This window comes from Accipiter gentilis, chromosome 28, assembly GCF_929443795.1.
Source record: "Accipiter gentilis chromosome 28, bAccGen1.1, whole genome shotgun sequence".
NCBI classification, from domain to species: Eukaryota; Metazoa; Chordata; class Aves; order Accipitriformes; family Accipitridae; genus Astur; species Astur gentilis.
Window position 1 is genome coordinate 16,508,444 of NC_064907.1, and position 24,709 is coordinate 16,533,152.

The window sequence follows — 24,709 nt, forward strand, 5'->3', positions numbered from 1 at the left end:
AGCATGAAACCCCTCCCAAAACCCAGAATGGTGAGCTGTGCCTCCCACTTTAAACATTGCCGAAATCAAGAGTGGTTTTCCCTCCTTCTTCTGGAGAAGATGAGTCTGCAGCCTGGAGCCCGCCGCTCTCCCTGGGTGTCCCCACCAACGTGGAGAAGAAACTGCTTGTCTGACATCCGATTTAGACCGCAGGCACTCACAGCACACCAAACCTAGCACCAAAGAGGGACGTGATCCCGAATGCCGCAGCGCACAGGGCTCAGCCACCTTCTTTTGCTGGATCAAGCCCTAAATTAAGAAATCCTCGTCTCCAAGAACTCCAGCACTTGCAAGGACCCTAGCAGCCACCGTGCAGCACTGCTCGCCTCTGTGCCCATAAAAAAAAAAGAGTTGGGAGCAAGACACGAGATTTCAGCGGCTCGTCCCTGAGGGAACGGCCCAATGCTGCCGCACCAAGTGGCTGGAGGGACCTCGAGCAGAGCCCGGGCTCGCACCTCGCCGTGGGTGGCCGTGCTGCTCCAGACCACTCTCGCCCTCGGGTTATTTGGTGTTGCCTTAATGGCCCATTTCATTTCTTCTCTGCAGGGAGAGCCAGGGAGCTGCTCGCACTCCTGTTCCTACCGAGTGCGGCTCTGACTCTGATCCAAACCACAGCCACTGCCCCTCTTCTTCTCCTTCCTCAGGGCAGCGGCTCTACAGCTGAGCTAGAAGGGGTCCTGGGAAACCCCAGCATTAAGCCAAGAGCTCCCCGTGCGTGGACAGGAACGGGACTTGGCATAGGTCTCAGGCCCTGGAGGATGTTGGTCAGTGCTGGCAGCATCCAAGGGCAGTCAGAGCTCTGGAGTTGTCTCCACGACACATTGAAGCAATCAAGCCACTGTACGTGGTCTTCAGAATTTCAATCTCCTATAAAATTACCTCCAAGAACAGTCAAAACCTTGTCCAAACTAGTAACAAATGTGAAAAACCCGGCCCCAGCCCCACTACAAGGAGAGGAGCTCAAGCAACACTTCCCACATGCTTCGGGCCCAACGGAGTTCAGATTCTTTCAACTAGTTCCAAGCCCCTCTCCATGCTTTCCCAGCCCTGACCCTTCCTGATGCCTCCTGCCCGGGAGACAACAAGGCAACCTGTTTGAAACTGCATCACCACGGACGTGCCGGTGCCGGATGCCAAATCCCCATGCCCCTCACTCCCATTCAAAGGTAAGAACGCTCCTTAACCACTGCAGGCACAGGGAAAGACAACAAGCACGGGACTCTCTAAATTCCTTTCACTGGGATCCAATAAAAACCTTGGCAGTTGCCGGCCTTCCTGCCGGAAACCTGATATCCCAGAAATAAACACGCTTTCCACTTTGAAAGGCTGCAGCGGGCTCTGCCTCCCGGTCGAGCTGCTCCCGGCCGTCCCCGGGCTCTCACCTGCCCACAGCATCCCCAGCCGCAGCAGGAGCCTGAGGCAGAGCAGGGAACTGACCCAAATCTCCTGATTTTCTCATGCAAGCTAAGCACCCTGCCCCTGCCCGCAGACGGCGGGGTGCTGAGCACCGGGACCAGGCCTGGCTATGGCACCGAGTGCCCCGCATCGGGGAGCAGAGGCTTTCGTGTCCCTCCAAGCCCTCCCCGCTCGCAGAGCTGGCCTCGGCACCCACCGCCTCCCTGCACATCTGCTGTGTGCATCACGCACCCAGCTTGCGCTGCGATTTGGCAGGGAGGCCAAGCTCGGCTCCGGATACTTTGCAACACAAAGGATATTATCTGATAAAAAAATAAATCAAGCCTGGCTTTGTGGAAGAAGGGAAGCGAAAGATGCCTGGACTCTCACCTAACAGGTAACCGGAGCCTGCGGACCTCAGCAACTTCAGAGAATGCCTCTAACAGGAGAGGCTGCTGCTTTGGCACCGGTGCTTCCCTGAGGATGAGGATGGCCTCAGGCAGCTAGCCCATCTCCTCAGGAACCAGGAAAGGAGAACCAGCAGCACATCAGCCCGTCCAGCATCATCGACGGTTTTATTCCTTTTAGGGGCAGCCAAGTCTGCCCACAGACGCTCCCCAAGCCCTCGGGAAGAGTTTTGCTCCATAGCGCATGCAAAGTCCTGCTCCGTGCACCGGCATGGCTCTGGGGGGGTCAGCCTGGCCAGCCCCGACCCAAGGGACAGTGTGGAAACAAGGGTCACCTCCGGGGACTGCTGGGAAACCCAGGGCCGTGTCTTTGCTCCGGGAGGTGACGGCGCCTGCGCCATCGGCCAGCAGCAAGGGCTGTAAGTCACGAGGGAGGAGTCGTCCCTCTCTGGCTGCAAAACAAGCCTTCATCTGCTGGATGCATTCCTCCAAGGCAAATATTGACAGTGACATTGCCCCGAGGAGTGGGGAGCGAGAGCACTGCTGCTTCAATAAACCGGCCAAGTGCTTTTAATAGATGTAAATAAAGCTTGTGTTGCAGGGGGCCGAGGTGCCTGCGCGGGGAGTGGTTCATTAAGAGGCCAGGGAGCCTTTCATCTCCAACTCGTTGGCTCCACTCCAGTGACCCAACAGTTACCATCTGCCGGGTGACCTCTGCGGAAGGAGTGGGTGGTCTGTGCTCTGGTCCCCCCGGACAGGTGTCCAGCATCACCGACACGGCGGCTCTGCACCCTCCCGGCTTGGGCTCAAAGTGGGCGCCTCAAGGAGGAACAGAAGGTGCTGTCGGGCACTGCCCGCTGCACCGGCTTCCAGGAGGCTCGGCCACAGGAGGAGCAGGATAAAGCTCTCGAGGACGAGGCAGTCAGAAGAAAAGAGCCAGTTGGAAGAGGGATGGGTGAGAGAAACAGCTGCAGAGGAAGGGAGCAGAAGCTCACGCTGCTCTCCTCTCCAGCGCCTTGTCACAGCCCAACACCGGCCACCACAGCTGCAGCCAGCGCTGATGTTCAGGCACAGCACCCAAGCTGCTCCCCGCAGGCCAGCTGTGCGGCCCGGACACAGCCCGGCTGGAGGGGAGACGTGTCCCACAGCTGAGAGCATCCCCAGCACCATACGGCACAGCTCTCCAGAACCACCAAGATGCACGCAGGAGGCCACCACCAAAGCTGATGGAACCTTAAATGTTTTAGCAGACGGTATGCAGGGAGATCAGAAAACCAGAAGACCACACGCTTTTGTGAGCCAGTCTGCTCCTAAAATACTGCTGTGCTGAGCCAGAGCTCCAGGGCACGGAAGCCAGGACAAGCCTTGCCCTGCCCCACATCCACCAGTGTGCACTCACCTCCCAGTTTACACCATTTACTACTTCATTAAGCTTGGCTAGCATCCAGGGTCAACTCGGGAAATAAACACAAAATGCCTGAGAGAGGAAAAGGAAGAGGGGAGGTGAGCCACAGCGCAAGATAATTCTCAATGTAAACCTGCTCCGCTGTTCTGTGCTCGAACAGAAAGAAGTGCAGCAGCACAGCTGGTTTTGGAACCGCAGGCTGGTGAGAAAGGGCCGTCCGGCAAGGGGTGAGCAGAGAAGAGGTCCCCCATCACCCCCTCAGGCTCAGAACTGCCTGCTCCAGGGCTGGGCTAGCTCTGTAAGCTCAGGTAGCAGATCACTTTTATTCCTCATTTGCTATGGAGAGCTCTAGCCAACATTTTACAAGTAGCAAACAAACACTGCAGGGACACCAGCACTCTTTGCACGTCAGAATCAAATTCAAAAAGAATGGGTGTCCTGACTTTGTTCTGTAAAATAAACAAAAGGCTTTTAAAGTTGTGAAATTTGTGAACACGAGGATCCGTGGTCAGTGCGTGGTGCTTAAGTTCTGGGAAGAGAGAGGTGGAAGGGATTCACTTCAGCCATCAGATGGGAAATAGAGTTATTTTTGAGACTCATTATTGAGCCGTACCGAGGAGCTGTTGTTCCTTCTTCGGTGGACCAGGAACCCTGCCCCGGACCTGGGGAGCAGTGCCACCCAGAGGGCTTCTCCAGAAATAGCTCACACCATCTGACATCTCGCCCAACGCGGCAGCTATTTTTTTCCCCTTCTGATCAAAGAAAAGCTTCACTTTCTCTGCCAGCTCTGTCTCAGCTGTCTTTCAAACCACCCTCCTCCCTCCATCCCAAGACAAGCAAGTCTTGCTCAACAGCAGCTCCAGGTTAGGGAAAGAGCTTCAACAACAACTCAGGGCGTTTATTCACAACGCTGGAACATAAAAATAACATCTTTAATAGCTTTATAGTCGGCACAGATGGTATTAAAATTCACCACTTTTTATTAATAGACTATGAAACAACACATGGTGCAGTGCCGAGGAGGGCAGCTCAGACTGCATGTTGCTTCTAAACCGTGGAGCTATGACAGGTTGGTGTTAGAGTTGACTCTTTTCATTTACATTCAGCATTAATAGTCAGAGAATAAAACCAACAGCTAGATTTAACCACACGCACACAGAGAAAAGCCTGGAAAGGATGTTTCTGCGGGCAACCGATGTCTCTTCCTCTTAGCAGCACACAAAAGCCCAAAAATGTAGTTGTAACAGGTTACAAGAGAGACTTGCCATAGCTACCGTTGGCCAAAGAGCACGTGACAAGGCAGGAGCTTCTGCTCACATCCGAATGAAACAGTTACTGCAGTGAGAGAGTCTCCTTTCCCTCTTTCAGGAGAAACGACAGCTAGACCAGCGCTTAAGATATTAAGACATAGCCTAGAAGCTCTGTCAGTGACAACAGGACTTTTTTTCAGGAACCTAGAACACATGGAACGATAACACTAACTTTCCGAAGTGCTTTTCCTGAAGGGCCTCTAGCAAACCTCACTGCTGCCCTGTGAGACAAGCAAGTACTATTATCCTCATACAGATGCAGATAGGATGGTGGAAGCACCAAATGGTTAAGTGTCTTGCCTTGGAAAGCAACAGCAAGCTGGCAGACCAAGGACCTTGCTGAAAAGCCCCATTCTGACCAAAAAGAACGTGCAGTGTCAAAAACTACTACGCAGGATGAAAATAACTCCCAACAACACTTCACAAGAGGGGAAGGTTGAAAGCATCCCAGAAGATCTGAGCAGACACGGAACCAATGGGAAAAGTTAGCAGTGCCAGCCTGAAAAGAACAAATACAAAATTCAGCTGAAAAGACACTCCCACACTTACAATCTGCATCCAAAACATTACGCCTTGAATTCACGCTGGCAACTGTGTTCCTTATCCATCCTTGTGTGCTTGCTATTTGTCCTCTGTTTAAATGGATATAGTCTCTCCAGCGTCACAGTGCGTCTCTATCACAGTTTCTATGTAAGCATCCCTCAGTAGTGACCACGTAGCAAAACTTTTATTTGGGGAAACATTTATAGGTCTCTGGCAAGATTATAACTTGTTTAATGAAGAATTTAGTCCTCAGTGAAAACACCGTCACCGACACTGCTGCAGATACATCTTGCTCATTAGCAACTCCATCCTGACAAGTATTTAGTTTGTTCAACCTAGTTATCCAAAAGTCACTGCTCTTAATGACCCTGAAGGAGCCAAGATACCACAGTCACTTTCAACCATAAATTTTCTTATAATTTGTTGGTTATTAAAATGTCCAGTTTCTATGGGTACTCTATAATCACAATAAATTATGAGGCATTTCTGGCCTCTGTTCTGTTACGAGGAATTCACTCTCACCATCATGATCGGGTACCGACGCAGAGGGAGGTAAGAATGCATAGTGAGGTCTCCCATCATCTGTCCTCTGTTGAGGCCATTTTTTTTCCCCATCTAATGACCTTGCGCCATCAAGGTCTCCATTTTGCCTTTAGTTTCAGCAGGGGCCTTGCCATCGACTGCTTTGTTGGAATAATCTCGCTCTCCAAAAATAGTGCTTCCAATCCTGACGTTTGTGGATCCAACCTCTATCTACAAAGAGACAGAAAGGTGGAGTTCAGGGCAGGGTTGCCACCCACACCTGCCAACACAGTCCACTCACCATGTCACAGAAGGATGGTTCCCCACGTACTCGCCATCTGCAGCTACAGCTAGGGTCTGTTTTGAACCCCAGAACGCTATCCCAGGTCCAGGAGAGATGGAACAGCACCATCAGTACCTCCAGCCAAGGGGAGGCCTAAGAGGCCTGTTTGGATGACACCTGGGCTGGACTTTGGGTTGCCTACTGCTGGTGCTGGTACGTTTGCTTCCCAAGAGAAGGGGTGGCAGAAGGAAACCAGACTTACTGCGTGCTGGAAGTCTGTGGACATGCCCATGCTCAGCTCCACCTTCTCAACGGGGAGATTGAGCTTTTCGCACACTTCCTGCCGCAAAGACAGCAGCATCTAGAAGGGAGGAGGAAAGAGGAGAGGATCACATACTTGACAGCCACGCCAGCTCCGTTACAGGGTTTCACAGATCACAATTTCTGCCTTTCTTTGAAGTCTCCTTCACAGAGAATGTGAAATTCCCACACTTCCCACTGAAGCTTGCTCTGCAGCACCGTAACAGCACCTGGAGATTTCCCATTACAGGCTACGTTACTGACAACACAGGTACTTACAAGTCTACACATCTTCTGAAGATATCCAATTATCACACCAGCATGACAGACGAGGAACACAGACCCAGTTCCTCTGCCTGATGCAGCCCTGTGCACACGGCGTGTGAAGGAAGGCTGACTGAAATCTCATCTGAAAGCAGGACCAGAGGATCCAGGACAGTAATTGCTGCACAAGGTGCCCCTGCCAATATCCTGGCTACAGCTTCAGAGAACCACATACATATGGGCACCTGACCTCTGCAGAAACGAGCCTCACAGCTGCATTAACACTGATACTTCACAGAGCTCCGAACAAGGGGTTTCTACTGACAAGGTACAGTCAGACTTGCAGCTTGACAGCATACTGGTGCGGCTGGGACAGACAGACTGTAACAGGAGGCCAGCCAACAGTTGACATTTTCTTCTAGAAAATCTTACCTGGAAGTCAGGATTTGGGCCCTTACTAAGGTCATGCCCAATGCTGCCAATCGTCATCAGCCCCACAAATTCCAGGCTTGGACACTTGTTGATGACATGCTCCACAGCAGCTGTGGTGTCTCCGGGAGGAAGGCCATGCTTACCTGGCAAAAAGCAGAGAGATTTGTGCCAAGCTCTGCCAGAGACCTCCTCTCCCTGCAGCCAGGCAGAAGCTAATAGAGGAGCAAGTTTCATCTTGGCTTAGATAAACACTTTAGGAGCTCAAACCAACCCATCCCATTCAGGTTGTTTCTGTCAAGTCAGCAGGACAAACCTGCATATCATCAGAAAAAGCCACTTACTGTCTTCTCCACTCGTGTTAACTTGCACCATGACCTTCAGCTTCTGAGACGACCCTTTCTTCTGCCATGAGCTGTTGACTCTGTCTGCCAGTTTCACAGAATCCACTGTTTCCAACATGAACAGGTTAGGGACAGCTGGGGAGGAAACACAAGCTGAAGGCAATTCTGCTGGCACAGAAGTTTTTGTACCTACAACTCAGCTCGCTTACAGAGACAGGCACTGGCGAGTTACTGTACATGGAGGTTGTTATTATTTGAACATTGGAAGACTATTGCCCACAGGGCCACTGCACGTAAAATTAAATAGAGTTTACCGATCAACTTGTTGACGTTATTTTTCTGCAGATGGCCAATAAAATGCCACTTAATCTCTGGACAAGAGGACAGAATCTAAAAGCAGAGAGGAACAGTTAGGTCTGAATGACAATTCCCTCTCCCCCACATAGTACTTAAGCCTTAGTTTGCCCACAAACAATACCAAGTACCCAATCTTCTTTTGTTTACCCTGAAAGACACAGCTCAAGCATTGCTTGTAATGTATAGTGAGATTGCTTCACAGTCTGGAGAGGAACAGGGCTGTGGCTGCAGAACATTACAAGGTGAGCGGGGAAGGCAAAGGTCTTTTGTAACTGAACAGTCATAAAATGATATTTTCCCCAAACCGAATGTTACCATTTTTTTGAAATGAAGACTGTGTATCTCCTACAGCAGAAAGCACAAAAGGTAAAGCACTGTTCAGACAAATACTTTACAACTAAGGCGCACATATTCACAGAACCCTCTGGAGCCAGCAAGGCAAGGAGGGAGAATAGAGTAGAGGCAAAGAGCTAAGAATAACCCCACCATTTATCTGAAAATACAAGGACCAAACAGCCTCCATTACCAAATCCCTAACAAAAAAAAGGACTTCTGCTGAACAGCTCTCAGGACACAGCTATACAGGGAGACAGAACATATAAGGAACTGTGTACTTACTCTAGAGTCTGATGCCTTTTCTAGCAACTCTTGAACCTAAGAGAATTCAAGACAGTCTCTCGTTAAAACCACAACAGACATGCCTGCACCATAAGAACGGTCTCTCCAGAATGCATGTTCCTGGGACCAACGTGTGCCTCATAAACACAAGGCCAGGAGCCTGACGTTATAACCGAGGCTAGCTACCCACACGCACTGGGCTGGCTGGTGCCTGCCTTTGGCGTGGGGGCCCACTCGCAGACCCGTGGGGCCCAACCAACTCACGTAGTTCTCCCCGAAGCTGCGCTGCCCGTGGCTGTAGGCGTCGATCACCATCTCTGCTGGCTTCGTTTTGCTGACAGCCACCAGCCGTGGCTGCACGGCCGGGAGACCCTGCAGAAGCACCGGAGGGTGAGGGGGACATCCAGGGAAGGCTCCAACCTGCCCCACGCTCTCCCCAGTGTCCTGCAGCGTCCAGCCAAGCCCCCCGGCCCCAGCTCAGGTCACCCCACAGCCTGAGGCTGCCATGGCGGGGGGTCAGGGCAGCCTCCACGGTAATGGGGGCCGGTCCCTATGTGTGTGGGGGAGGCCTATCTCTAAGGACGATGATGGGGTCCCGTCTCCTTCGCTGGGGGGAACACTTAGCCGCCTCCACGGTGGGCCCGTCTCCGCGGCGATGGGGGGGCTGTCTCCACGGTGACGGAGGACCTGCCCTCACGATGCGGGGACCGTCTCTATGGTGACGGAGGACCGGCCGCCATGGCGAACGGGCCTACCCCCGGCGGGGTAAGGGCACCCTCCCGCGACCCCGGCCCTCCTCCGCACCCCGGCGGGCGGCCTCGCCGCCCCTCACCTGCGGCCTCCGCGCTGCCGCCTGCTGCACCTGCTCGGTGACGGCCCGCAGCGCCGGGCCCAAACCCTCCCCGGCGGCCATGCCCGCTCTCCACATCCCCGGTCGGCCCCGCCGCCTTCCGCCACACACACCCACCCGCGCGCCGCTCCTCCCCGCCCCGCGGCCAATAGGATCGCCCCGCCGCGCAGCGTCGACCAATGGCAGCGGAGGGGCGGAGCCCGGCTGTGGAGCCGCCATGTTGGGAAGGTCGGCGGGCGCCATGGCGGTCAGCGCGGAGGCCAACGTGAAGGCCCGGCCGCGGGGCTCGGGGCCGGCCGCCAGCCTCCACGGGCTCCTGAGGGGAAAGGCTGGGCCGCAGGGCCTAGCTGGGGCTGCCTGCAGCGCACACACCTCCCTTCTCTCCCTCCCCTAGCACCTTTAGTGGGTTTTGGCCAAAATCGGTGACAAATCCAGGCACCCACCCGCGCCACGGCTAACGGGACCGAGTGGCTGGCCCCGCTGCCACCCGGAGCTGCCCAAACTCACCTACCTGCCCGTGCGATGGCTGGGATGGAGGCCCGATGCCGCTCCGAGGGGCGGCGAGGAGAGCTGGGGGGTCCTGGCTGCAACGAACAAGAGCAGCGTCAGCACGGCGTAACGCTGCCCTGGCACCCCACTGGCACCCCAACGTCCCCTCTGCGGGCGAGCAGGGAAAGGAAGAGGTTTCCACCAGCTGCAGCTTTTGAGAGGTCTGGGCAAGAGCCTTCACTCGGCTCTGAGGAAGGCAGGCATCCACAGAAACCCTTGGCCCACAGGACTGGAAAGAAAATCTGGCAGCCAGCAGCCTTGTTTGTTCAGCGGGCAAGTACTACCCATCACGATGATACTCCCGAACTAATTTGGACCTGCATATCTCACATGCTCCAAGAAAAAACACCCCCAAAACAAAAAAGCCTGCAACTCACCCCCCAAAAATTGTGTTCTTCACACCTGCACAAAGAGCAGTCTCCCTAGGGTGCAAATTTCAACTATTTCAGAAAAAAACAGACTTCATAAAACCAGGGCAGGAGACACCACTTGTTCTGCACGCCCTGTTTGAGCTGCGAAGGCCGGGACGGGTGGTGGGGAACCCTTGGAGTGCAGCCACAAAGCGTCGCAGCCACCCGTGGCAGCCACGCAGCCGGAGACGCCATGGGGCACGGGAGGCCCCAGCGCCGCGGGGCCATGGACAATGCCAGCCTTTATCGCGGCAAGTCAGATGGAAAGAATGGGAAACTGCCAGCTGGAAGCCATTAACTAAAATATTTGCCTTAATGTGCAGAACTTACTCTCCCTGGCCGTATTCTGAGCAATGACAGTATTTACACAGCTGCTTAAAAATACCCAGAAGGTTCCTGCCCTTTGTCTGGTAAAACACGACAATGATTTTCTGCAAACTTTACCAAATCCTAGCTATTTGCCACTGAAGTCTTGTTACCATATTTTTCACCAATCCGGTTAGCAAAGCAGGGTCAAAAGACGCTTGCGGCATTCCTCGGTTGGCTGCTGAGCCGACACAGACGCTTCTGCCCCTCTTCTGCTGGAGCTCCACTTTCCTCTCTCCTCCTCACTGGAAATGGAGACCTGGCACCGTGCAGCAGCAGAGGTGTGTCTGCCAGCACAGCACCGATCTGCAGCACCACACAGCTCCACACTCTCCCACCGGACCAGCGGCAGCCTTGATGTCACCCCTGGTAAATCTTCCCCTGCAAATATATCTACACATTGCGTTAAAGGTTATCCATGATAAAAAAAAAAAAAAAAAAGACTGATATTAAAATTGAAGGCCATTTTATTGTCAATAGCAAATACCAAAATAAAAAGGCTTTTAATTCAATACATAAGATGATCAAAGACTGTACTGGTAAAGCATTACCATGCTCCTGCCAGCAATTCTCAGGTATCAGCAGTGCCACAAACTTGTATTTTTTTTTGTCATACAGAGCGGTTTGAAAATTCAGATCTTCATTTCAAGATTTCAGATTGTAGAAATAAGACAAAATGACAAAATGTCAGTTAAAGAGATAGATGGAATAAAGATTTACATGTAGCGACAGAGCTACTCTGGAAAATTAAGGAAATTATACATATGATGAAGAAACGTGAATGAAAACGCAACAATGGATTTTGGCTTGTGAAGACTAGTATGATTTCAACTCTGTTTTTGCTTTTTTACTCTTCTTACAATTTATCTAAATTACAAGAATACTTTAGCAGTAATGTTTTCAATTAAAAACATCATTAAGACCTATTTATTCCAAACTATCATCTTACCATGAAGTCATACAAAAACATAGTTTATAATACCACTTTGGCTTATTTGGGTCTTTTCATTAGTCAAAAATACTTGTGTTAAAAGCAGGGTTTAGTTACTAATGGAAATCTCTAACATGAATGTAGAACAATCCCAAATGAGATCATCCTCAAAGGTTTAGGTACTATTACCTCATTGCTAAATTTCTGCTATTTCCTGTTCATAATCTTCCTGCAGAGACCTATTTATAAAAAGTCAGTAATATTACAGCCTACCTATTGATGCAATTTTTTGACTGCTTGGTTGTCTAATGTAGTACATAGGTCTGGAGATGGAACTTCCCTTAGCTCGTATTTCCTAATGAATACAAAGAAGATACATAGGAGTTGGGACTTTTCTCCAGCAGAAACTGATGCTTATCTTTTATTTTGCATTTTCAAGTATCAACAGTCACTCTCCTAACAGGGAAAAGAAAACTGACATTAAAATACTGGAACCAGCAGCTGAAATTAATCAGATTTCTATCTTAGTGTGATCACCTTATTAAAAAGACTAATGCATATTTAAAACACTGAAGAGTGAAACCAAGTGTAGTAGGTAGCAAGTGTTGGGGCACAAGATTGTAAATGCAATAGGCTGGTCTCTGACAACTAAGTTAGCACTTACACTTGCATCATCTCATATTAGTATGTTGGCCTCAAATTATAACAGCAATTAATAAACAGGCTCTCCTGCCAAGTGGCAGATGGATTAGGGAGAGAAAAAAAGTGTTCTCTCTAGGCCTGAACTTTTGTCTTTAACACCCCCTCAAGTTTTGCACGGGTATAAAACAAAACCCTATTACCTCTTTGCATCTGGTACGTGAAGAATTCATCAGTTTTCTGAAGCAAAAGGTATGTTATATAGCATTGTTCTGAGCAAAAAAGGAACATTTATCTTTGGACAGTTCAGAGACAAGAGGTTCTTCTCCTTGCCCTGTGACTTTTCGGTATGACGTTCTGTGTCCTTTGCTACTAGTAAATCTTCCTTTCACAAGGTCTATTCAGAAAAAAAAAAACCCAAACCAACAGTAACTCGGTTCCATTCATTTCAGTTTACCTGAATGTCCTCTTTCTACTAAGACACTGTAAACACTGAAATCCAGTTGGTCTTACAGAGGCAGATAACGTACTGTAATGACCGTGGGACTAGTCATTCAAGCAGTTACTTGCCAGCAAGGCTTTTTGCAAAGTCAGGGTCCCTGAGACAAAAATTCTTTTCTCCCTAGTTTTTCTAACTATGACAGCTGTGACAAGTACCATGCTTGCAGTCTGGTTTCACTGAAAGTCAAGTCCAGTTATCCACTGGCAGGACACTGCCTTCATCAGCATGCCTACATCCCTCACCTAGCAGCTAAACTGCTGGAAAAAGCTTCAAAATACAGACTTCCATTTGTGCTCCCCAAATATGACAAATGGAAAACAAACCAGTGTTAAGATGCAGAAAATGAACAGTTTGGGCCACTACTTGCGTGACACATGGTCTAAGGCTTAGATCCCCCCATGGTAACCAGGTAACCTGCAGGATTTCAGCTGAACTTCCGTAACTCACTGTGCACGTGGTCTCAGCTGCCCTACCAAGGCAAAACACATCGACTCAGACCTCAGTAAAAGGTGGTTTTGTGCATTAGCTACACCCTGCACTCAGGACGGACCTGGAGCATAGACAGGCTGTTAGATCGCCCCAGCGCTCCACAAAATGGGCAGTAACCTGCCACTTGGGACAAGGTCCGGACCTTTAAGCAGACACGCTTAGTGTACAAAAGTCTAGCACCTTTTTTTAAAAGGAGTTTGAAATAAAGTACTTGAAATTTCCAACAAGAAAAAAAACAAAACAAAACAAGTTGTAGCAGCAGTTCCCCTCCCTCCAAAACCTCAACATTTCTTTACTTCCAACTGCTACAAACCACTTCAATCCAAAATTAAGTACCCATCTAAGCTGGCTGCAGAACAGATAGTCTAGCTAGCCTCTCCAAAATAATTTGGTCTATATGTCCAAGAGCAGGGAGAGGTGCATCTAGAGGACATACCTGGAGCTGTCTGCTTAGAAGTTACTAGAAAAAAACACCCCATAAATACCAAAGTCTTTGTGTCTAATTGTCATACAAAAGATTGAAAGGATTAAGTCTGATTCATCTCGTTCAGTACAGGAAAGGGGGAAAACAAAAAGGAACTTCCCAGTTCATGTTTCTTTTGATAGAAAACTAATAGAAATCTTTCTTTTCAGTTGACATTATGAAGTAGTTTTGTATCCTCACTGGTTCCTGCTCCATCCTCTTCTTGGATTCCTTCTGCCAGTCCCTCTGCAAATTTGGTCTGGCTTCCCGCATAGTCCATGAACATGTTGGGAATATCTTTGCCAAAATATATCTTGCTGTTTGCTGCGATAGCCTTGTATTTCATCAGCTGCAAGTACTCAGGAGTTAACTTCAGCTGCACAAAAAGAAAACGGATCACCAACAGCTTGGATTCAGTCAAAAGCAAATTTCTGTCACGAGCGTATGAGGCATCTACTTTTCCACAGCGCTAGCAGGCATGCTCATCCTCTCTTCAGCTGAAAAGACGGAGCGCCCAAAAGAAGGCTCTCTTTCAGTATGTCTAAGTGAAGCTCTAAATCCCAGTGACTAAATGGCAAAATGAGAAAGTGGCGGAAGCAGCTGGGGAAATGTTCAAGCCAAATGTACCAGAGATGGAGATGCTCGAAAGCACATAACTCACTGAAAGCCCTTGCAATGCAAGCTACTGGAAAGAAAAATACAAGTGGCTTTTTTCCAGAGATTAGATTGACGAGTCTGTTTCAGAGGGCAGAGCTCATTCGTTCAGGATAATGACATTATAAGAGAGAGGATAGAATAACTGGGACAAAACTTGTGCACAAACATCCCAGACCTCTGTCCATTCTCACTGACCCTTACAAAACAGAAAGTCTTCCTGCTGGGATGTCCTGGGAACTTGCTGTAGGCAGTAACAAGCCTGGTGGTTCTATCCATATAATTTTTCTGTTTCCAGTTCTCTCTCTTTTTTTCCTCCCCTTTTTTTTTTTTTTTTTCTTTTCTTTCCTTTTTTTTTTTTTTTCTTTTGCAGTACCAAGGCTTTTCCAGGCTAGTCAGTTTGGTGTATAAGATCAGCTCCATTTGTTCTTTACCTGAATACTCGTTTACTCTAAGCCTGCCTGTCACTCTAGAGATGTCCCTGCTTTGATTGCTTGGCAGCTTACAGATTGGAATGAATCAATGTTTCTGATTACAACAGTGTAAAAGGGCAACACTGAAACTGATATTCTATCTACAGAGGGAGCCATTAACATCTAGCAGAGCTGTCTCCAGAGATGACCAGGTATTTCATGTATCCTGACACAAATTTATCTATCCAGACAAGAAAATGAATTTGCAAATAAGGATCTAATTGTTTCAGTCTCAATGAAAACTTTTCTGAGAGGAGATGGCTTTGTTTTGCTTTTTGACATAAACAACGAGACACAACAAGCAAGCAATAAACACAGACTGCTCTTTGGCTGAGTTATTTCTATACAGCCTAATGTAAGGAGCCCTGCTTCAAGGCATAGTGTAAGGAAATAACAATACCTTGTTAGCCTCGGCTACTTTCATAGCAGTGTAGCATTCAGCATCAGCTCTCGCCTTCTCTCTTGCAAGAAATGCAGCATCTGGAAGAAAACATATGCTCTCATATTCAGATTTTTATTTCCAGCCATGTTAGCACCATTTGCAGCTGGAAAATGTTTAAAGTGGCCAGTACCACGTCTAAACTGTAGGGGATACAAGGGGAAGAGGGAACAAAATGATCCCAGAAAAAAAATCCCAGAAATGGGATCTCAATTTACATCTAAAATGCTGCAGGATGATAGCATTAAATACGTAAATTGCATCTGCAACTGAAGACCTCAAAGCATTTTATAAACATAAGGTTTTTATTACTACCCCTGTCACGCGGGCTGAGAACACTCTTTCTTCTCTAGCCAGCCACTAACTCTCGTGCTGAAAACGCAGCAACTCTTCCACTGCAAAAGCAGTATTTACCCACGACATTTGCACAGGACTCCAAGAACAGCACAGCAGACTGCTCTACAGATGAAGTCTGTGACTGTGAATGCAATTCCCCAGATGGGATTTTGACTGGGATATTGAGGTTAAGATTCTGGCACGTAGAGGCAGGCGATTTTAACCTTTACAGGCTCTGCCCCTTGGACAGATGTTGGAGAGCTGTCTCTCTGCAGTACCAACAATTGTGTAAAGGGTCTGATCCTGCAGGATACTGAAATTCCCTGACTCCCAGCAGACGTTTAAGGAAATAAACACTTCCCCTTTCTGTATTGCACTCCTTTTTTTCCTTCTGACTTTTTAATCCATCCAATGATAATGATGTGATACCAGGCCACCATGTTACAGCTAAGACAAGTGTAATCTGGCTGTGATCTCTTGACATTCCTTCTATGTCAGGGAGCCACACGATTGTAATACATGCCAGTCTGGATTTGAGAGTTGCACAGCTGGATAAACCATTTGTTTACCTGTACTAGCAGGGAGTCCTGTGAGCTGCTACACTTAAAAATCATGTAAGCAATTGGATGGTTTGGCCCACGATTTCCTCTCTTTTGGCTAAAAAGAGTGGTCCCAGTCAGAGATACTAGAAAGAATGAGGGAGACAGGAATCCTCCACCAGCATAGAGTTGAACTGAAGGCCTGACATCCGGTGACACACATTTATAAGAAATAAAACCCATTGTACTTCTGTGAAGAACTTCTTAATGAGAAGCTGCTGATCTGTAAAACTCTGAACTGGCTCCTCAGTGGCCTTCTGCAAAGCTTGACAGGGTCTATAATGAATGTAATTGAAAATAAGGCCTTGCCACTCTGAGCTGGAAATGCAGACCCCTTTTCATGTCCTGGAATATCCTTGACAAAGCATTGTATCAGATGGGTGGAGGGACATCTTAACAGTACAACCTCCTAGAAGGATCACCTTGAGAAAGAGAGTTTCAAGAAGCACAGTCTGCAAAGAAACGCTCCTATTCCTGCCTCTGGTCAATCCTAGTTTCTAAAAGTAGTTCGCTGCAAAACTAAAGGAGGATGAAAAAGCAAAAAATGCAAACTAACCAGAAATATTACAGATTTATTGGTTAAAGCAAAATACCGCACTTTTCAATAGAAGAAGCTTCCCCTCCCCTTCTCTCAACCTTTACAAGTTGGAAGCTACATAACAGACCCCTGCTGTTGCAGAGTAATAGTCAGATGTTGTTTTCTAGATATTTCACACTACACAAAAAATTAAAGCCAAATTTGTGCACCTTTTCACCCCTCCAAGAAAGAGACAGGTTCTAGAAGAATCCTAAGCAAGAAAAGGATAGAAAGCTTCTACAATTCTACCCTACTGCAGATAATCAAGAGATGTGGCTGCCCCCACAAGATTGCAGAGTAATATTTTAGGATGCTTCCACTTCTCTGTGAGAGTCCACAGCCATTATCCAAAACCTGGCATGACTTCTAGGAAGCCACCAGCCTGCCATTCCCTTCCTCTGTACTTGTGACAGCTTTAGTTCCTGCACTTAGGTTATATGAAGAATCACCTAAGAAACTGGAGTCAAGCTTCACTTTGTCATTGCCCAACTATCCTGAATGCCTTCTACTATCCTGACCGATCTGCTCCCCTGAAAACTCTACTGCAAAACAGGCTGTGCAAATGTTGGGAGAATCTGAGTATTCAGACACATCCATTCAGAACTGCAGTGTATTACATAAGGTACCACATATGTGGGCTAAAATGAAAGACTTCAGACCAGTAACTTCACCCCTGTGAACGTCAGCTTGAATTGAAGAACACAGTGAATACACACACTTCAAGAACTACTTAACTCCATGGTGAACTGCTTCAAGATCTTCAGATAAAATTCACCACAGAACATTTACATATCGGAAAGCTCACCACTCACCTTCAATCTCCGAAATTCGCTTCTCTGTTTCCTTTTCCATCACTTTCTGTCCGTAAGTTATTTCAGCAACTTGTGCAATTTTTTCTGCTTCTGAAATGAAAAAGAACACATCCACGTTGTCATCACACAGTCTTCCTAATGCCAGAAGCAGCTTCACCCATGGAAGTCGTCACCACCCCCTTCTGGTGGAAATAAGTTGTGGGAAGAATTTTCAGCCCTCAGAAGTCATCAGTCTACATTTGTGGGCAAAGCTGGAACCCCCTGAAAAACTCTTGAGTTTCTCTGGAAGAGTTTCAGATCAGCAGCAAACAGATGCAGCAGAGAGATCACTCAAGTGAACCAGGTGCACCCCTCCCCACTGTCCGAGTTCTTTTTGCTGCGCACCCCACCACACATCCCTACACTTACTGCCTTCAAGCAAACATATACAGACCAATGAGGGCTTTCTTCCTTTCTGTCTCCGCTTCCTTCTCCACCACCTTCTGCTTCTGTGCTGCAATCAGCAGCTTTGTCTTCTCACTCTCCCTAGTGAGCCAGAAGAAGCCAGTTACAAAACGTGAGCTTACTGAAGTGGTGTGGCCTACCACATCTCCAGGATGAGCTGTTGGCTCAGTCCACCTTCAAGCACGTGTTTAGGGCAGGCAGCAATCAGGAAATTGAGTGCATGTACCTGCACACACAGAGCTTTTTTTCTCTAAACCAAAGTGTCTTTTCCTCCCCTCCACAGCAGGAAGACTTTTCAGTCAAGTCAATGTGAAACTCTCCCTGCTACTCTCCGCAGGCTACCATAATACCTTCTACAAGAGACAAGTCACAGACTGTATACATCTGTAAGTTTTTTGGGCTACCATTAATGAGGAAATTATTTAAACAAAGTAAGAAATGAAAATCCTGTAAAAGCCTTGCCCTCACAGATGGCTATTCTTCATTTGGAAGTATACAGCTTTGAAATCACCCTTCATCCAATCAAATAGCATTTTACATGCTAAAGCCTTTTCTATCTTACTGTTTTGTACATAAGCTAAGAAGTTTTAAAAGTGTGTATATAAAATGCTCTGCCTCTGCTCCCAATCGGGGAAGAGAGATTGGAGTCAAGAACAAGACTCTCTCAACACATATCCTCCCGTATTTATGGCAACAGATAACAGGCCGATTTAGGATTCTGCCTATCATGACTGTACTGCCCATGACTTACCACGATACCAAAAAGTCATATGAAATGCTAGGGAAGCAAAACGGACAAGAGGGATCTTATTCTGGCCTACACACGCTCTGTTGGCAGAGGGCTGAGAGAATATAAGCATTTCTGAATGATCAAGTGCATGAGAAGGCAGCTGGCTCAGAGCACTGAAAAGGGATCAGTATGTCAAGTGCTATTAAAGAAAGTTATTTCAAAGCTTTGCAAGTCTTCAGCCTGTTGAATCAACAGTTTCTCCATCCTAGTCAAACAACAGGATTAGTGGTGGAATCTATCCACCTGCCACTCACTCATACGCTCTGGGAGGCCTCTTTAAGATAGGGCCAGTGTCAAGAGAAATAATTTCTGTGTTCAAAATGGAGAAACACCTTCTAACTCAGCAGTGACCTGCCAGCCACTTACAGTGACAGACACGTGCTCATCTGGTGCAGCCTCACCAGACCTTTTCTGAATGGCAGCATGAGGCTGAGAGCAGGCCTGGCAGTGGGCACTCCGATCACTGCATGCTGTGAAAACACATTAATCTGGATGACCGATTCTTTTTGGTAACACAAAGGTGCAAGTCTCAGGCACTTACATGAGCTCATAATTCCTCCGGATTGTTTCAGGGATGTTTGGCTTTGTAACTCGAACTGCCTGGAAAGAGAGACCGAAGAAAACATAGGCAAGCAGCCAACAATCAAAAGCCAAATGGTGCCCGAGGCTGCAGAGGGAGGGGGAACTAACACTTAGGGCATGCTCTGCCACACAAAGCTTTCACATGCTGCAGGAATTGCGACCAGGTCCAAACTCCACAGAGCAAACGTAGGACTGAATGATCTCCAGACATGACAGGAGATTATAACCTGGGTAAACCAATACTCAGAATAACACCAAAAGAAACCCAACACATCAAAGCTAAGAGGGGATGGAAAGGATACTGTTCTCATTCCTCAAGTTAAGCAAAGTCTGTATTATAAAGCAATTTTCCAAAAAAAGTTTCACAGCTTCCTATTTCCTTTTAGCCCTTACTGCTCCTTATTGTCTGTGCCTCAGACAACAATAAGTGGAATCCTGATTACCTGTATAATTAATCCCGGGGCCATCGTTGTTAGGTCTTGCTGCAAGGCCAGTTTAAGGTTTTCATCAATCTGATCTGATTGGGGGGAAGAAAAAAAAAAAAGTAACTAAAACCCCCACAAGGCAGCTTGCTGTCAACACATACAGAATTAGATGGAATGGCTCAGATTTCTTATTCCTGGAAAGTAAGTACAAATGTAAGTTTGATGTAGAAGTGCTAGGCTGAGAAAAACCATCCCTGACCCCAAGGCACGTTGCCATCTCTCTCAGCACATCAAGCAGGACTGACCAGTACCAAACACTTGGGACAGGCTACAGGAACATGGCAGGCATGAAATGAAACTCTTTCTGATTTCCCATAACCTGCAGTTTGGAATCTTTCTGAGCCAGAAGTAACATCTTTTATGATAAAGAATCTGTGCTCTAACCCATTTCCCCATTGATATCTTCCCAACTAGATCCTGAAGTAACATGGTCCAGCTAAATCATGACTGATTAGGAACTGCATCCATACCAGCAGGAGACAAAGAAAATGGAAAGGCAGACATGTATAATGGCTGCATTACTTATTTTAATAGGCTGCAAAAAAATCATCGTTAACGTCTGTTTGGCTCAATGGATAACAGTTAACTCAGCATAGCTAAGAAATTTCAAAAGGAAATACAAACCAAAACCCTGCTTCAATGAAAAGCTCTAAGGAGATCAGTGTTTCCAGTTGGGGCCTGCTGAGAAGTGCAAAGGGAAAATAAAAATGCAATGGCCTTGAAAGTGATCACATCGCACTCCTTGATTATTTGCTTTGGTCTCAGTTTAGCTATCTGGAACTCACACTCATAATGAAGTTCAGCCAGGAGTTTAGGAAACAGCTGTTATCAGTTTCCTGCACCTGCTTGCAGATGTGGGGGCAGAGAATGACATAAGTCTGCTCAAAATGGGCTGTGCCCCATTTCGGAACTCCTGAGCCAGAAAACATTCAGTTCAAACAAAGAGTTACAAGGGAGTTTATACAAGTTCCTTCTGTGCAAATCAGTGGCTTTGAGTCCATTTCAAGCAGTTGTCGTCAGCAGCTGCCGACATCTGGAGACTCCATCAGCAAAGAACCTGTACAGCCGCCAGCAGTCCCATAAAGGAACTGGAGGGGAACCGAGCCCCAGTTCTGCATCTTCTACAGAGGCATGTCAGAAGGTGGAAAGCCAGGCTTCTTGGAAAGCTCAGTTTCAACAGAGAACAGGAGTTTGCAAACACCCCATGTTTTCAGGGAGAGATTCTGTCCATTTGGGGTCCAAAACCATTCACAACAACACTTTGCCTGCAGTCAGCACTGTAGTACTGCCCAAACGCTGGAAGGGATTTCTCGTCACTCCAAAGCCATAAAACACTCAGCACTGGCAGCAGCTGGTCTATTTCTACCAAGAAACCACCACTTTTCTTCAGACTCTTGTGCAATGTGTTCTCCCAGCGTCTATGCTGCCCAATTTCTCAGTGGCCTGAAGCAAGGGAGGGAAGGTCAGCAGGCCCTTGCCAAGCAGTCCTGTTTTCCGGCGCTCACACGCAGTGCCAGGGCACTGCAGCAATGTGCATGACACAAAGCTAATCAAACTCACAGGCCAAAGGGTGCTTGCTCATACTTTTTGTAACAGCAAAGAGCAGAAGACTGGCTTTTCCATCTGGACTAGCAAATGCTGTGACCGATTCAACAAGTCACATTTGCTAAACACACATATAACACTGCAGAATTACTGCTCCCTTCCCTAAAGCCCTCCGCTACTACTGGCAGGTTTGGATTTTTTTTTTTGTTACAACATACCGAAGCACTCAACACCAAAAGATAATGAGGAGTAAATGATGGTAGGTGGTTAACAATCCCGATTCCAAACAGAGCAGACACTGGATTAATACGTAAAAAGCCCATCAGTTGGAGGAAGTGACTTCCGCACCAACAGACCATGCAAATATCCATCAGAAACATCACTCAAGGAGCCATCAATCCGACAGCAAAAGGTCAGAGGAGCAGCTCACCAAACAGCTCAATGTAGACCTCCTGCAGCGTGTGGACACTGCAGAACTGGTTCAGCTCATGGTGAATCTTGTTGAATATGAGAGCTTTGTCATAGTCAGCAGTGTAGTTCTTCACTATGTCATACACTGCAAAAGAAACCAGTGTTAACAACTGCAATGGAGGATTGGAAGGTTGAGCTGAGCACTTGCAGTGAAAACCTTATGGCTCAGTCACAGCAGCAAGAGTGACAGTGCCAATGTGAAATGAGGAATCCACCCACAAGGGAAGCCTGCACCACTAACAAATGCTTTGTTTGGGGGGTGGGGGTGTGGGGGGGTGGGCGGGTATTTATTGCCAATATTTCATAATACCTTAACCAATATTCTGCTTTGTAAATGGAAGGACACCTAACAACAGCCCTTTATTTGTAAATACGCGCGGGTTGCGTCTGAGCTGCAGAATACAGAGACTGTGTGGTCTATGCACAACAAGGGAAAGGCATCCTGCAGCTGGCATAAAACAGAGGTCTTGAAGCAGGCCACTAATGAGCCAGGCAGCTATACCACACTTGCAACCAACAGGACATTAAAAATCAAAGAATTTGGAAAAAAGGCTGCACAGGTCATTCTCCTTGGACTTCAGAAGCAGCCTTCTGCTCAGATACCCTGTCTCCCCTACCTCTTGCACTCCTCATTATTCAAATCAGTTCTTCACTGAAGCATAAAGCCCAGTGGGGCTGTAATAATACAAATAACAAAAGCAATGGATGGTATTCAGGTATTAGTGAAGCAACTAGCAGCATAGAACAAGTATGTGCAAGAAATAATTGACACACAAAATATCTGGGAGGGCTGCTTTAAAGTTTAGACCCAGGAAGTACAGGACTTCAGAAGGCACACAGGGAAATACCCGTGGTATGCCCCAGCTCCAAATCAAAGCACAACCACACATAACATCTTCACCTCATCTCACACTAGCAGGAGCACAAACAGCTCTGGATGGCAGGATTTGCAAGGTCACAGGGGAAGAACTCACCTGCACTCTGGATGAGGAAATTCACCACCTCAATTCTGTCAAAATAAATCATCACTCCTCCACTGCAAAAGGAAGAAAAAAAAAAAATGAAGTCTGCCAGAGGCCAAGTGCTCTGCCTGTGCAGCTGGACACCTCTGAGTGGAGGACACTCCCCTCTAGCGGGCTGAGCACGGCAACCAAACCCGGCCGTGCAGCACCGCTGCGGTACTCCGGCAACCCCAAAATGCCCCGCTCCTTGCACCAGGTTCCTGATTTCAATTACACGTGTCTCCAGAAGTTGGATCATGAAACATGGGCCCAGGCTTGGAAAACTCAGTGCAGACCCTGAGAATGGTTGCACATAAACCATTCCAGCAGGGCTCATCAGCCTGGGCGATGCATTACAGAGCCTTTCACCGATTTCACTTGGGACGGCAATGGGAAATCCAGTCCATGAAGGCAAATCTACATGTTTTAAAGCATGGTGGAGCAAGTGGTGGGGAAAAAAAGGGAAAGGATCCAAAGGTTTCTAGCAAAAATGAAAGACTGTGGGCAGTAACAGCTGAACATCTCACCTGGTACCACAAGGAACATTTTTCACCTCATCTGTCTGCAGCGTGGTCTGAAGAGAGATTTAAGAAGAGAGGCTTAAGAGACAGGATCTTCCCTGCACAAATCCCACTTGCTTATAAGCATATGAAATAGTCGCAGATTTTTTCCACACATGTCCCCCTTACCCCCCCACGGGGAAACCACCGAAAGCAAGAGCCGAATCTGCCTCACTCGGTCCCTCGGGCGAAGCTCAGCGGGACAGTCCCATGAGCCGCTTCTCTCCCGGTACCGGGCACAAGCACGCACCACCACGACCCCCACCAGCCCGACACCACGACCCAGCCCCGGCGTTTACCACAACGGCTCTCAACCCGCCACCCCGCGTCTCCGCCGAGCCCGGGGCGGCGGGAGACCCCCGGAGCCCGAGCCAACCCGGCGGCAGGGCCCCGTTCCCGGCGGGCGGGCGGGCAGCGGCCCAGCAGCACCTGCACTGACTTGTAGGACGTGATGAAGGGCAGCATGAGGTGGAAGCCGGGCCCGCTGGTGGAGGTCAGCAACGCCCCGCCGCTGCGGAAGGAAGGAAGGAAGGAAACAGAGGGCCGTGAGAGGCGGCCCGCTCCGGGCCCGGCCGGGCGGGGAGTGGGAGGCCGTGGGGCCCGCCTCACCGGTAGTAGACGCCGATGTGGCCCTCCTCGATCTTGTGGATGGCCGAGAGGAAGGCGGCGGCGAGGAAACTGAGGGAAAGCGCCGCGATGGCGCCCAGCTGGGCCATGCCCGGCGCTCGGTAGCGGCGGCGGCGGCGGCTCTCCCGGGCGGCGCGGCCCGCTTAGCCGCCCCGGCCCGGCGCCGCCCTGACGTCATCACAGCGCGACCGCTCCTTGCACCTCGGCGGCGCCCCGCCAGGGGGCGGTGGAGGAGCGGGAGCCGCGGGTCCGCGGGTTCGAGACCCGCCCTCGCCCGCCAGGGCCGGGGAAGGCGGGTGGGCTGCGCAGCCCCGCGTCCCCTCAGAACGGGAGGGCGGCGCGGCGGGGTGCTCCGCCCGGCCCCGCGGGGTCCTGGCACCCGGGGAGGCACCCACGGAAGGCTCTCCCCTGCGCTGACCTCTGGCTCGCGTGTGGGAGCCATCCCAGGCCGCCCGTGGGCCCGGACACGGCCCCGCTCCCCCGGATCCCGCTCCGCGCCAAGATGGAGCCCCCTTCCCGCTCCCCCCTTTGGACCTTGTTGGGGGAGATGGAGGGGCAATAAAGGGAAAAGTGACAGGCCAGGCGAAAACATATTAAATCTTCCACCTCTATAATTGTTGAAGGGGACTTAAAAAACATGGGAGAGACGTATAAAATGTCAATAAAGGAGAATAATTTGATCTTTACACTTGATAGATCTCCGAGGGTTATATATAACAAACCTGTCAGGAGGATTCAGCGCCGTTTAGAAATAAGGAATGAAATATCCGCGATATTTGTCAATCCAAATTTTACAGCTCTTAAATAAGCGCAAAAGGGCGCCAGAGATGAAATACACTCTGTATTAGGTTTTTTTTAAAACGCTTGCCCAGATTTAAGGCCTTGATAAAATGTATTAA

At 48.7% G+C, this 24,709-nt stretch overlaps 4 protein-coding genes across 6 annotated transcripts in view; 1 reads left to right on the plus strand and 3 right to left on the minus strand.

Annotated features, from left to right (window-relative positions):
* ASH2L (ASH2 like, histone lysine methyltransferase complex subunit) overlaps positions 1 to 24,709 on the minus strand; it is a 370,425-nt gene that overhangs the window by 106,912 nt on the left and 238,804 nt on the right. The window lies entirely within an intron of this gene.
* RAB11FIP1 (RAB11 family interacting protein 1) overlaps positions 1 to 24,709 on the plus strand; it is a 99,865-nt gene that overhangs the window by 46,727 nt on the left and 28,429 nt on the right. The gene's annotated exons all lie outside the window — the stretch shown is intronic.
* Positions 4,165 to 9,163, minus strand: PLPBP (pyridoxal phosphate binding protein). Of its 2 annotated transcripts, XR_007509858.1 has the most exons (9): positions 9,049 to 9,163; positions 8,481 to 8,588; positions 8,217 to 8,252; positions 7,556 to 7,631; positions 7,242 to 7,376; positions 6,901 to 7,043; positions 6,167 to 6,265; positions 5,622 to 5,852; positions 4,165 to 5,055 (listed from the first exon to the last, which is right to left on the minus strand). XR_007509858.1 is itself a non-coding variant. In XM_049831320.1 (8 exons), exons 1-8 carry the CDS (start codon positions 9,142 to 9,144, stop codon positions 5,715 to 5,717), a joined length of 831 nt encoding a protein of 276 aa, XP_049687277.1. In that variant the 5' UTR covers positions 9,145 to 9,163; the 3' UTR covers positions 4,165 to 5,714. The 2 variants fall into 2 exon arrangements, 1 of the variants encoding a protein (XP_049687277.1); XM_049831320.1 differs by having other exon boundaries at positions 4,165 to 5,852.
* On the minus strand, positions 10,737 to 23,965 carry ERLIN2 (ER lipid raft associated 2). 2 transcript variants are annotated; one of them, XM_049831318.1, is made up of 11 exons: positions 23,793 to 23,950; positions 23,613 to 23,694; positions 23,151 to 23,197; positions 22,597 to 22,658; positions 21,582 to 21,707; positions 19,565 to 19,638; positions 19,081 to 19,139; positions 17,739 to 17,830; positions 17,306 to 17,395; positions 14,943 to 15,022; positions 10,737 to 10,784 (listed from the first exon to the last, which is right to left on the minus strand). In XM_049831318.1, exons 1-11 carry the CDS (start codon positions 23,897 to 23,899, stop codon positions 10,752 to 10,754), a joined length of 852 nt encoding a protein of 283 aa, XP_049687275.1. In that variant the 5' UTR covers positions 23,900 to 23,950; the 3' UTR covers positions 10,737 to 10,751. The 2 variants fall into 2 exon arrangements, with proteins under 2 accessions (XP_049687275.1, XP_049687274.1); XM_049831317.1 differs by lacking the exon at positions 10,737 to 10,784 and adding an exon at positions 10,841 to 13,791 and having other exon boundaries at positions 23,793 to 23,965.

Coding starts and splice junctions, on each gene's coding strand:
- PLPBP (XM_049831320.1), bottom strand. CDS start 9,144: ATGTGGAGAGCGGGCATGGCCGCCGGGGAGGGTTTGGGCCCGGCGCTG. Junction 7,377..7,555: donor TAACGTCAACAAGTTGATCG/GTAAACTCTATT, acceptor TTTCCTCCCCAG/CTGTCCCTAACCTGTTCATG. Junction 7,044..7,241: donor TAACACGAGTGGAGAAGACA/GTAAGTGGCTTT, acceptor GCTTTTTGCCAG/GTAAGCATGGCCTTCCTCCC.
- ERLIN2 (XM_049831317.1), bottom strand. CDS start 23,899: ATGGCCCAGCTGGGCGCCATCGCGGCGCTTTCCCTCAGTTTCCTCGCC. Junction 17,396..17,738: donor AAGGAAGAAAGCCCTCATTG/GTCTGTATATGT, acceptor TTTTCATTTCAG/AAGCAGAAAAAATTGCACAA. Junction 15,023..17,305: donor GCGAATTTCGGAGATTGAAG/GTGAGTGGTGAG, acceptor GTTTTCTTCCAG/ATGCTGCATTTCTTGCAAGA.